Source organism: Coffea arabica, chromosome 11e (genome assembly GCF_036785885.1).
Source record: "Coffea arabica cultivar ET-39 chromosome 11e, Coffea Arabica ET-39 HiFi, whole genome shotgun sequence".
NCBI lineage: Eukaryota > Viridiplantae > Streptophyta > Magnoliopsida > Gentianales > Rubiaceae > Coffea > Coffea arabica.
The window spans coordinates 56,025,031-56,038,056 of record NC_092331.1 but is presented as its reverse complement, the minus strand read 5'-3'; the positions used below and the strand labels follow the sequence as shown (position 1 = coordinate 56,038,056).

The 13,026-nt window shown below is 36.4% G+C and overlaps 1 protein-coding gene across 5 annotated transcripts; it reads left to right on the top strand.

Moving 5' to 3' along the window:
• Positions 1-1,371: 1,371 nt before the first annotated feature.
• On the top strand, positions 1,372-10,057 carry LOC113719358 (CDP-diacylglycerol--serine O-phosphatidyltransferase 1). 5 transcript variants are annotated; one of them, XM_027244569.2, is made up of 14 exons: positions 1,372-1,808; positions 2,032-2,097; positions 3,313-3,479; positions 4,789-4,854; positions 4,951-5,010; positions 5,687-5,777; positions 6,230-6,284; positions 6,424-6,503; positions 6,639-6,755; positions 6,843-6,927; positions 7,759-7,850; positions 9,113-9,411; positions 9,499-9,587; positions 9,739-10,057. In XM_027244569.2, the coding sequence occupies exons 2-14, from the start codon at positions 2,095-2,097 to the stop codon at positions 9,864-9,866; spliced, it is 1,332 nt and encodes a 443-aa protein (XP_027100370.1). In that variant the 5' UTR covers positions 1,372-1,808; positions 2,032-2,094; the 3' UTR covers positions 9,867-10,057. The 5 variants fall into 5 exon arrangements, with proteins under 5 accessions (XP_027100370.1, XP_071928738.1, XP_027100372.1 ...); XM_027244571.2 differs by having other exon boundaries at positions 1,373-1,808; positions 9,113-9,366; XM_072072637.1 differs by lacking the exon at positions 4,951-5,010.
• Positions 10,058-13,026: the final 2,969 nt, after the last annotated feature.

The following is a 13,026-nucleotide window of genomic DNA, read 5'->3' as shown; positions in this document are numbered from 1 at the left end:
AAGGGCCCTTTAGGCTTTAGGCAATAGGCATCTACATAAAGGACCTTTTGTCACTGTCAATAAAGTTGCCAAGAAGACTTTCCACGTTTGCTTCTCAATTTAATTATTAGTACTTTTTTTTATTTTTCCCTTCTAGTTGAGGTTTTATTTTTATTTTTCCCTTCCAGTTGAGGTTTTATTCACTTGGAAGAATTTTGCTCGAGGGGTGGAGTAGAATCGAGCTTCATTAATCATTGAGTATTGGTATGAAGATTTGAAAAACATAAATATCTTGACATATAAAAAGAACAAGCTGGTTCATCCACATATTTAAGCTGCAATTCATGTATATCCCTTGCAGAACAACAAAACTGTACTTTCATTTATTAAGGTCTCGTTTGGATTGCATTTTTCGTCATTTTTCGTGAAAAAATTACTGTAGCGATTTGATGTATGTAAGGAAAAAAGGTAATAGAAAAATGTGTTCACGGAAAATGACAAAATTTTTCTACCGAAAACAGCAATCGAAGCAAGGCCTAACATTCTCATCCTCCTAGCTATGTTTAGTAGTAGTAGTATTAAACAGATGGTACCTCTTGTGAACTTTCTGGCTCTGTGCAACCACCTTGTACAAATTCTCCATATATACTTGAATATTTTCACTCTGTACTAAAATCGACACTAGTTGGAATTGAATCATAAATACTACTGTACTTTAATGTTAATGTATCCATTTTTTTTAACAATTATTCGAATAAGCTTGACATCGGTAAGAGGAAGGTTGTGTTTGGATTGCATTTTCCGTCATTTTTCATGGAAAAATTACTGTAGCGATTTGATATATGTGAGGGAAAAAGGTGATAAGGAAATGTGATCACGGAAAACGATAATATTTTCCGACCAAAACCTTCAATCCAAGCAAGGCCGAAGTTTTTAGAATCCAATCTAGCGTCAAGTTCGGAGTTATTATACTTTTGACTTCTTACACTGCAGAATAAGTCTGATGTTGGTGAATAGCGATCAATAGTTCTATAAACATGTTTTGATTCATGATGATGATCGAAATTGCATTCATTTAAACTTTTTGCTAAAAAAAAAAAATTTATAAAACAAGCATCTAATCGTCAGCATCCTTTAACAGTTAACACCCCATTTGCAATATAAATCCAGCAAAAAAAAAAAATACAGGAAAAGGTTTAAGATCCAAGTATGGGTAGATTGAATTAAACCTAAGAAAAACGAAACAAGAAGTAGCAGCAGTCACCAGAGGGTACCCTGTAGAAGTAATAGACTATCAGTCGTAGCAAATAGCAATCAATTAATTACTCCAAAACCACCGTCCTTTTCCTCGAACTCCGTATCTAATATACACACGCAACACTGCACCAAAACACACACACACACACACACACACAATCCTCAGATCAAGTCTTTTGACCATCGTACACAGACACACACACTTTTTTGACACGCATTTCTCCTCCTTGTCATCCAGCTTCTTCTGGCAGGGAGGGAGAAAGATTTCGCAGAAAATTAAAGAAAACTGGCAAAAAGAACAGCTGACCTTTCTCCGTCCCTCCTTCCGTTACTATAAATACCGCCACCACCGCCTTATTATTATTACTACTACAAAACTACCTTTTAAGAGAGGGAGAAGAACAGAAAGAAGAGGCAGTTATCTTTTAGTCTTGCTTTTCTTTTCATTTTCTGCTCCTTTCTTCTTGTCAATCTCGATAAATTCATTAAAGTTTTTGGTCTTTTACTATTGTCTAACACGAGGGGTTTGATCCAACGGCCTCAATCACCCTGCCATTTCATCGTTCGGCCAGGTATCCCTCGACAACATCTGGCATTTTTTTTCGTACCATTACGTATGTTGCTGTCTTCATTAACTGATTAAATACTCAATTAACTTTTCTGGGTTCTGCTTGTTTTCCCATTTCTTCCTTCTATTCAATTGTAATTTTCTCCATTTGTATTCTTATCCTTGGTTTTTATGGTGTAAAGTCGTCATTTTTATGCCAATAACGTGTGGGGTTGGCAACCTGGCAGGCAATGCTTTCTGGGCTGTTTTGCTGGGTTTTGAATTCTGAGCTGTTGTTATTTGCTTGAGTAATGGTAAGTTTTGGATTGGATAAGCGTTACTTTTTCCATGATTTCCATTTTTTTAGTGGAAATTTGGGAGATTGTAACGGTTTCTGATCACATGCAATATTGAGTAGAGGTATTAATAGCATTGGGGAGGGAGGAGGGAGTTTAAAGTTTAGATTTTGTCTATTAAATTCAGTGGCAATAATGATTTCAATTTGGTTTTAGGTTTCTTTTCTTGTTAGTATACTGTTATGTCAGCTTTTTTTTCCCACTTGTGTGGCGTTGATTCTGTTTGGTTATTGCCGTGTTCAGGAGGGAATTTTTTTTTAATTTGTGTTTTGATTTTTAAGGCTTTTTGATGCTTATGAAGTTCTCAAATTCTCATCTTCTGTAAAGTATTACCAATGCATTTAATGGTAATGATAACTTTTTTAACTTTTGAACTGAACTTTTACTGTCGCTGAGCTGTTTCAGAAGTTGTTATGCGGGTGATATGATTTCTGGTTAATGAAATTCAAAAATCTTTTTTAAAAGGGATATCTTGTACATCTTATTGATTATTCAGCTTATTATATGCGTCCTTTTTTTCTTTTTTTTTTTAAGTTTACCGCATGGCCATGTTGTGTAAGTAAAGAAGCAAATTTATTATGATAAAGCTGTCGAAGTGACTCTAGCTGAACTGATGTTTGGGCGGTAATATTCACTGTATAGGCTAAGAATACCAAGACTAGCTTTGATTATGTAATTGCCGGGAAGGTATGCTGATATTTAGGATGTCCTTTGACTTCCTTTTTTGCTGTCCTTGATTATTACCTTTCTTCTGGATTGTTGTGTGTAGAGTACATGGCCTGACATGGGGTACTTGCTAGTTATTTATTTATTCATCTTTTGACACTTGTTTGTATGCCTTTTTCCAACCATATGCCATCTGTGAGTGGGGTTGACAATTCCGCTCATACTAACAATGATTTTGACATCTCTAAGCTCACAGGACTCACTCTCTTATTCTTATTGCCAAATCGTTTTTGTTGGCGATGTCTGTAGAGTTCATGCTTCAAAGTATAGCGATGTTATTGTCGTTTCACTTTCAGTACTTCTTTCTGGACATTTATTATCTAATCTTTTCTGATATAGCTAGTGTTAGTTTATCTATTTTCTTGAAGCAGCATTTCTTTCTTTTCTTTTTCTTGTTATGCCTGTTTTGCCATTGAAATTGGAAACTTGAATTCTTCTCAACTCTAGGAAATGGACCCTAATGATCATCAGAAAATGAGGAGGAAGGATTATACTGCAAAGCAAAATGGTAATGTCAACATATCAAGTGCTGATGATGAGTTGGATCCATGGACTGCCTGGGCATACAAACCTCGCACACTTACATTGTTGTTTGTTGGTGCCTGTTTTCTCATGTAAGCAAGCACTACTTATATGATAGATTGACTATTTTGGTTTTCAGCTATTTTTTTTTTTCTTTTTAGTTGTATAGATGTTTCAAGTTATGAGGTACATTTCATACGAATCCAACTTTGGTGATTCTAGGTACTTAGGGAATCCAAAGCACAAATTAACATAAACTGTGGTCGATTAGCCTTTAGAAGCGGTCATGTTTAATTTTTATACCCTCAGTCATGTGAATACCTGACGATCAACTTTGTTCTTTGCTCTCAGCCACAGGCTGAAAATTTAAACTTGACTCCTCTCTCAGCCTCTAAGTTGTTGAAATCTAGGTAGACTGGTAGAGTGTATATTCTTGGTTGAAGAGCTTCTTCTGTTATTACAGCTATATGCTTGGCATTTCAAAAAAGCATCTAGAACATTCGGCATTTCTATTTAATTACCAGTTGCCATCTTAGTTGCCATAAGAGAGGCCTCCAGAATTTTAGTTCCCTTCGGATCTTATGCTTTAAGCTTTGTTGGGGTAACATTGTAAAGTCCATTAAGCTTCAGCATATTTTCCAAATTGGCAAAGTTGATGACGTTTTGTTGTCTAGATGAATTCTACAACCAGAGTCATGGAATTCCTGTAAAATTATGGTGAAAAAATAAATCAAATTTCCAACCAATTGTGATGTCTAGTTGGAAATGATCCCCCTTTTAGTTTCTGATTTTTTTCCTTAGTGTTGGTTGAGACTATGCATCTATGTGGTACATACAGCTTTCCATTTTGTAAAGAAGTTAGTGTTGGGAGTAACTATAACCAGTTATATAGACAATTACTTTTTGATTAGTTTTTGTAATTCAATATCTAATACACTTTTTCAGTAGAGTAGCTTAACATTTTCTTGGCTGCCTTGAATACTGCCAATTGTTTGACTTCATCACTTTTCAGCTTCTGATCTAGGCTTATTTTCTCCCTATTTTATTGTTCCATCAATTTAAGAATCTTGTCAACCCACCTTGTCCCATTTTGAAGCTACTTTTCCCTCTTTCAGACAGATATTCTAGCATGTAGTAGTTTAAATTTCACCATAGCCTACTCGAGCATCTCTAGCTTATGGAGGATATACAAATATACTACTGTATCAATCTTGGTCCTTATGCCTCCCAAATTGCATGCTTATTTTCTCATTGCAGATCTCATGCATCATGTTTATTCAACTGCTTGAATAGTTTTTATTTTGTTGTGGTCCTGGCATGGCTGTCGTATTATATGCAGTATGTGGAATGTGTATTCTGTTTCCTGATTCTTTTGATCCTTTTTTTAAAATAAATTTTTAGCTGGGCCAGTGGAGCCCTTGAGCCTGAAAGCGTTTCAGCTGGAGATAGTGTTGCATCTGTGAAAAGGTTTGTCTTTTCTTTTTATGAGCGCTCTCCTTCCTACATTAATTTTTTCAGAATCAGTTTTTTTTAAGGTACCAATGCATTTATGGCATTTGATAGGGGTGTATGGGCAATGATCGCAGTTTTTCTTACTTATTGCTTGCTGCAAGCCCCTGATACGTAAGTACAATACTAACATACTCAATATTGGTTCTTCTTGTCTTCTGGTGTTTCTTAAAGTAACTGAAGTTTATGATGAGTGAGGAAGTTGTCAAATGGCCTTTTTTTTCATTTAGGCTGATTTTAACAGGTAAGCTTCATGAGAAAGGAACACTCTTCTATTGTTATAATGCCTTGATAAATTGTACTGGTATTGTCCTTTTAAATATTATACCCGAGCACAGGTCAGCCCATGAATTGCAAATGTTAACTCTAAAAGTTTTCTTATTCTTTTTTTTCCTGCTGTGTCAAAGTGTATAAAAAATAAAACCTTTAAATTCAAATGTGAGTCCACAAGTAATGGTATGAAAGTTTTGGGAATAAGATACATGGCAACCATTCCAGAGTTTGTCGTTGCTTTGACCAAGAGCAATTAATTCTTGTTCTTTACCTTTTTCTCTAAATGGATGACTTGCTGTGTCATGAGGCAGCTAATTGTTGATGGGTGGTTGCGTGGTTCCCAACTGAAGTTAAGAATAAGGAGAAATATACTGAAATTTAGTTACTTAATCTGTGACCATGGGGTCATGTGGTTGGGGAACAAGATGGATTGTTGAAGTGCTTCATAGAGTTCTTATATGCTGAACAGCAAAGGGATTGTGCCATGATTTCCTTTTTTACTTTCTTACACTTGCAGGATATTGATTAGGCCTCATCCTGCAATTTGGCGGCTGGTTCATGGAATGGCTGTGATTTACCTTGTTGCATTGACATTTTTGCTTTTTCAGGTGATTTCTTTTGTTTGGATTCTTTATTTTTGCTTCCTTTGCAGGTGCTAAGACTTTAATTTTAAGTTTGTTTTCTGTTTTAGTTATTTATTCTGATTATTCATGATGATTTCAGTAGTGGTGCTAAGCTCAAGTATAGTTGGTTCATTTTTTTTTTAAATTTTTTTAATGAAGTCTAAAAGTAATAAGAACTTTGAAAGTGCATTTTGTTTTTATCATTTGTTTGATACTTGCCACTTGTGGTGAAAGGAAGTATCAAGTCTGTTTCCTATTCTTGATTTCTCTGGCCCCTCCCCCCTCCCCTCTCAAAGTCCTGCATTAACCTTGTTCTGGAACCAGATTTCATATCTACGATTTTTTTAGAAGTATTTTTGTGTCATCTATGGGATTTTGTACCTAAACTGTTAGTTTTGGTGTAGCTACTAATTTTTTTCCCTTTTCCTGATCTTCAGAAGCGAGATGATGCTCGGGAGTTCATGAGATATCTGCATCCTGATCTTGGTGTTGGTAATGGATTTCATCTTCACATTTTCAGTTACTGAATTGGCTATTAATGGCTCTATGTGGATTACACAAATGTTTTCTGAAACAGATCAAGTATCTGAGTATTTTTGGCTTTGTTTTCTAAGCTCCCTTTTTCTTGCAGAACTTCCAGAGAGATCTTATGGTGCTGATTGCCGGATATATGTGCCTGAAAATCCCACAAGCAGGTTTAAGAATGTTTATGTATGAATTCTCTCAGTCCTTCTACCTCATAAAGTTAATCTCTCCTTATTTTTTCTCCTGCTTATATTATACATGAAGCATGGTACCGAATGCCTGTCTCTTGCATCTTTTAAAATTTCATTCTGCCTTTTCTAGGATACGCTTTTTGATGAGTTTGTTTTGGCACATATCCTTGGATGGTGGGGAAAGGCCATAATGATTCGTAACCAACCTCTTTTATGGGTATTATCTATTGGATTTGAGTTAATGGAGGTGAGAGGCTTAGTCAACTATGCTTAATGATTAGTGATTTTCCTACCTATCCTATGAGTATTTTTCTTCTTTCATTTGTATTATCAGCTTACCTTCCGCCACATGCTACCGAACTTCAATGAGTGCTGGTGGGACAGCATTGTTCTTGACATTTTGATCTGCAATTGGTTTGGTAAGTACCTTGAAGCCGTTATGTTGGTTGCTTGCTATAACTACAGGCATTAGCTTTCTTTTTACAGCCACTTTATTTTGTTGTCTATGTTTGTCAATGTTGGCTAGATACATTATCCCTAGGACACATCCCACTTCTTGTTCATATGCATGATGGTACTTGTCAGTTAAGATGGTCAGGGTATTAGGATGCATGCAACATGAATAATTTTTTATTATTTTTTCCTTGCAAGACTTGAGATGGCATTCCTCTGATTGTTACAATTGTGGTCCTATTGAAAGTGATTGTGAGCTGTCGATCACTCTGTTGAGAAAGACTTTGTGGTAGGAGATGAGTTAATGCTTGGGCTGATACTTTGGAATCTCATGTTAAAAAGTTTGTTGAAGGTGCTGAGGAAAATGTTCATTACCTTTCATTTCAAAGTGAAACTTATGTTTTGGCTTTGTTGATATTTTTGGGAGTTGAAATTGTATAGCTTTCCATTTAAAGTTTTTTGATTATGTTTTCTTCACATAAATTTAGCTATGACTTAAAAAATGTAATTCTAGCTAAGTTAAGGTGTGCACCATATTGTCAAGTAGAGAACAATGGGAATAATGAAGCATCTTCCTTTTGAAAATTTTCAACAGCGAAAAATTGATGGGTGCAGCCATATTAATGTCTGATGTTATTTGATAAAGAGTAACAAATCCTCGTTTTGGGAAAAGGGATGTCATTTTTTGAATGCTTTCCTATAATTGTATAGTCGATTTCCTTTTCCTGCTATTTTCAGGTCATTTGTTGGTTAGTTGAAAGTGACTTTCTTGTTTGTGTTATTGCTTTGTTCTTTAGGAATTTGGGCAGGAATGCGCACTGTACGGTACTTTGATGGTAGGACATATGAATGGGTTGGCATAAGTCGGCAGCCAAATATCATGGGCAAAGTATGTGTTTCACTCCAGTTACTTTACTTCTCTGTGCTTTGAGATTGTTTTATAAACTTCTGTTGGCCATCAGATCTTTTCATCTCTTTTCGGGTATCCGACCTAAGGCAGAAATTTCCGTTTGTTACCAAGACAGAAATTTCTCTAGCCTATTGAGTATAACCTTCTGTTGCATTCTCTCTCGCTTTTGATAAAAGTGTATGCTCCATAACTTGCCTTCCTCAGCAGATATCTTTCACTTTTTGGACTTTGTGTTGTCTAAGCTTCTTGATTTCCTCTTGCATTGAACAATTACAAGTGAAGGAAAATCAAGCATTTTCTATAGACAAAACCATGATGGTTAGTGATTGGAGAATTTGTATGGGTTTGTAGTTAGAATTTTATGAACATTGTAATTAAATTTAGGAATCGAAAAGCAGAAGACTATCAGCTTGTTGGAAGGTTCTGATAGTTCTGGACATTCACCTCTGTTTGTAATAATTCCCTTTCCAATGTATGTTTGTCATGGTACCTCCTTCAATTGCATCATTCAAATTACATCATTTGGTTTTTGTATCAATGAAATTTAATTGCCAAGTGTCAATGATTTCTTGGTGTTTCTGTCTTCCTTTTTTACGCATAGTAGGTCTGTTCTGTTATGATTTGATATTTCCTTCCGAATGTATTTGGAGTGCTTGGAGAGGTGATCTATAAAAATACATAGACATCATATATGTCCATTGACATGTCCCAAATCTATATAAACAGAGTGAAAATAATTTTGCTTTCGAGCAAAACTTATTAAGGATGGAAAGTTACACATACATTGAAGATCATTGGAGCCTTCCTCTTCCTCCTCTCTCTCTCTCTCTCTCTCTCTCTCTCTCTCTCTATTTCTTTGTGCTATCAATTGATTTTCAATGTTCTGCTGCACAATTAAGAGTTCATTCAATTGTTAGTCTATTATCACTGCAGCTTCTAGCAGCAGAACAAAAGAGTTTATTTTATTCTTGGTCTAGTATTACTGCAGTATTGTTGACCATGTTCCTGCTCCACAATTTTGTGGATTTCTACTATATTTTCTGGAATTTGATAAGTTCTTCGACTTTGATATGGGTTTACTCTTCTACAATCAATCTACTTTTTGGATTGTTAGTGAAACACTTTTGAGGAGCCGCTGTTGTCTAGTGTTTGTGCTTGCCCTTTTTTTTTTTTGGCCTTTGGGCAGAAGTGCAGTTGTTATATCTGATTGTTATGCGGATAACTTTTACGGGACTTTCCAGGTCAAACGGACGCTGGGTCAATTTACACCCGCACGGTGGGACAAAGATGAATGGCACCCACTTCTTGGACCTTGGCGTTTTATTCAAGTTCTGAGTCTTTGCGTTGTGTTTTTGACAGTGGAGCTGAATACATTTTTCCTAAAGTTTTGCCTTTGGATACCTCCACGAAACCCCCTTGTAATTTATAGGTTGATTTTGTGGTGGCTTATTGCATTACCAACCATTCGGGAGTACAATTCTTACTTACAGGACAGGTACTCCATTGCTTTCTGCCCCATCTTTTGCCAATCACAAACCATGTACTATTTCTCTCTATTGGATAGTATCTATCATGTCTCTCTCTCTCTCCACACGATGCTTGAATGAATGGTTTAATGATTTTTCAGAAAACCAGTGAAAAAGGTGGGCTCCTTTTGTTGGCTCTCCGTGGCCATCTGCATTGTTGAACTCCTCATCTGTATCAAGTTTGGACATGGTTTGTTTGCTTTCCTATTCTGACCATTTCTCTTGCTTTTTTTCCCCCTGTATCCTCTACTCTAAGCTCATTCTAGAATGAATGATTTGTTTGACTGACTACGTTTCAACTGATAAATCCTTTTCCCTATTGTGGCTGTTGTGCTCTCCAGGATTATTCCCCAATCCCATGCCAAAGTGGTTGGTAACTTTTTGGACAGCGTTTGGTATTGGCCTCTTGATATTCTTGAACGCATGGACCTGGGTATTACATCGAACAATGAGGACAAAGCAGGAATAGTTTATTTTTGTTGTCTCGTCTCATTCTTTGGTTCCTTCTCTTCAGTTGATATTCAACCATATTGTAAATACCTCATTATTACAAACTGTAAATGCTTTCTCCTAGGTCAGCCATCACAGTTAATCCATGTAGAGAACCTTTTGAGTTTTGATTAGGATGCAGGAAAGGTCTAATCATCTTCATTTCTTCAATTTGAATTTTGCTGCCTCTGCTGATGAGATTTTCTTTTGGTGCTTTATGATTTTGACGAACTCTTTCATCAATCACATGACACACTTTATCCACCCAGTGTCCATGCAAGCATGAGAGTGTACACATTTTCTTTCTTGTAATTTGAAAAGCTACAGATTGTCTTAGTGATCAAGGTATTCCTCAGGGGAAATTAGAGATTGGTTTTTCCCCCACATGAATACCTTCATCATTATGTGGATGAAAACAAAAGTTGATTTCCAAATAACAGAGTATAATATCCTCGAATTCCTTTGTATATTTTTTTATGCACTGGATTGCATCTGCAGATAATGCACTGGCTTCCAACACAGAATCAAAAAAAAAAATTTTTTTTTGGGGTAAACAAAAAGATTTAATACCCTTTCTTTTCCAAAGTAGATGAAAGTGCACAGCATTTGGCCATATATATAGGGATAGGGGCACCCCAGAGAAAAGGATCCACAAATTTCAATTCGACAAGATTAGAAAACATGTGTCCCATTAAACTTTACTGTCAATTCAATTGAAAGAGTCACATAAACTTCAGGTCAAATTGCAACTTGTGATTGTCATCACACCGTTGTGGCCAACAGTACAGCAAACACACAGCCACACGAAGAATCATAGGTCATCTTTTTGGCTTGAAAGTCACTAAGATTTCATCTATATTAGTTGATTTGGATTCGGGAACTACTTTAAAATGAGTGAATTTGAATTACTATTAATCAATTGGTTTTCAGTTTTGCCTTTCCATTTTGGGATCATTTTAGAAACCTTCCCTGAGATTTCACGAAATATCACTTATCTCCCCTGACATTTTCAAAATCTCGCTAGCTCTTGTAAAGCGATGGTGTAAGGGGAAGAATTGTCAACAATACACTCATTTCTCAAGCAATTATCTAGCTTCGAAAAAAGGAGAGAGAAAAATCTTAGCATGTAATAGAAAAGACTTAGGAATGAGATTGGCACCGTTTTCATACCCTAGATATAGCAAAGATGCGAATTGTTTGTCATAGTAGCCAAGGTGTGAACTTCTTTGTTAGAGTACTATAGCCTACAAAAGGACTTTTGTTTCCACTTGGTAGAACCATCCTTTTTTCCTCTCTTCTGTAAAGAATGATAGATGTAGTTCATATAGATAAGGAGAAATTTGCACAACCGGCGAAAGGATCCCCTAATGTTTTGAAGTAAAGGCATGATTCAACAAACTTTACTATATAATAGTGTTGGAGATGTGCACATGTGCCTTAGTTTGCCGAACGAGTCTTTAGGAATGTTTTATTTGTTACTTGTTTTTAAGAAATCAGTTGCATATGTTTAGGAGTTGTTATGCTCAGAAGTCATGGGAACATGGATTATGTAGTGGGTTATGCTCAGAAGTCATGGGAACATGGTTGTTATATTTTTTCCCTATATATATTCAGCAACAAAGAAGTAGTTTCACGCTCCCCAAAAATATATCAAAAGCTAAACTACAAATTGGTATCAGAGCTTTCATCTTGAGGGACCTGTAAGATCGAGTGATACAAACAAAAACTTTCAGTATGGAGGCTGATACTCAATCATTCTTCAATCATGTTTATCCACCAGTTTTTGATGGCCAAAATTATCAAGCATGGGCTGTTAGGATGACAGTCCACCTTGAGGCATTGGATCTTTGGGAGGCTATAGAAGAAGATTATGATGTTCCACTGCTACCAGCAAATCCAACGGTGGCACAAATGAAGAATCATAAGGATAGAAAAACAAGGAAGTCAAAGGCTAAAGCATATCTTTTCTCTGCCGTTTCAAGCACCATATTTACCAGGATCATGAATCTGGAATCAGCCAAAGACATATGGGACTATCTCAAGAAAGAGTACCAGGGCAATGAAAGAACCAAGAATATGCAAGTGCTCAACCTAATCAGAGAGTTCGAGATGGTGAAGATGAAGGAGTAAAAAACGATTAAAGACTACTCTGACAAGCTGCTAGGCATTGTTAACAAGGTGAGACTGCTCGGTAAGGACTTTTCTGATGAGAGAATCGTCCAAAAAATTCTTGTCACTTTGCCTGAGAAATATAAGTCTAAAATTTCTTCTTTGGAAGAGTCTAAAGATCTGTCAAGCATATCCTTGGCAGAGTTAGTTAATGCTTTGTAGGCTCTAGAGCAAAGAAGAATGATAAGGAAAGAAGAAACTGTAGAAGGTGCTTTCAAAGCCAAATCAAAAAATTCTAGAGGAGGAAAAGACAAGAAAATTATGGAGAAAGGCAGCAAGTTTAGCAAAGCCAACAAAAATGATGCAAGTTCACCTTACCCATATTGCAAGAAGTTGAACCATATGCCAAAAAGGTGTTGGTGGAGGCCTGATATCAAGTGTAGAAAGTGTGCCAATATGGGACACATGGAGAGGGTCTGCAAATCGCAACAGTTCGAAACAGCAGGAGTGCCCACAGAACAACAAGAGGAAGAACAACTCTTCGTGGCTACGTGCTTTGCTACCAACAACAGCTCAAGTGATTCTTGGTTGATAGATAGTGGCTGCACCAACCACATGACCAATGATCAAGCTCTTTTTATAGAGATTGATAAGACTCTCATTTCCAAAGTAAAAATTGGAAATGGTGAGTTTATCTCAGTCAAGGGGAAAGGGACCGTGGCTATTGAAAGCTTGATAGGTTTGAAACACATCACTGATGTTTTATATGTGCCTGATATTGATCAAAACTTGCTTAGTGTTGGACAACTTGTTGAAAAAGGCTTTAAAGTTATTTTTGAAGACAAGTGGTGCTTAATCAAGGATGCAAGGGGCAAAGATGTGTTTAAAGTGAAGATGAGAGCCAAGAGCTTTGCCTTAAATTTGATGGAGGATGAGCACGCAGCACTTGCAAGTCATATATGCAATGCAGAATTGTGGCATAAAAGACTTGGGCATTTCCATCATGCTGGACTTTTATATATGCAGAAAAA

What these genes read in the sequence shown, in the direction of transcription:
- LOC113719358 (XM_027244569.2), top strand. An exon ending in GCAGGTTTAAGAATGTTTAT is followed by an intron (nt 6,504 to 6,638) that starts GTATGAATTCTC and finishes TGCCTTTTCTAG; the next exon opens with GATACGCTTTTTGATGAGTT. An exon ending in TTGGATTTGAGTTAATGGAG is followed by an intron (nt 6,756 to 6,842) that starts GTGAGAGGCTTA and finishes TTGTATTATCAG; the next exon opens with CTTACCTTCCGCCACATGCT.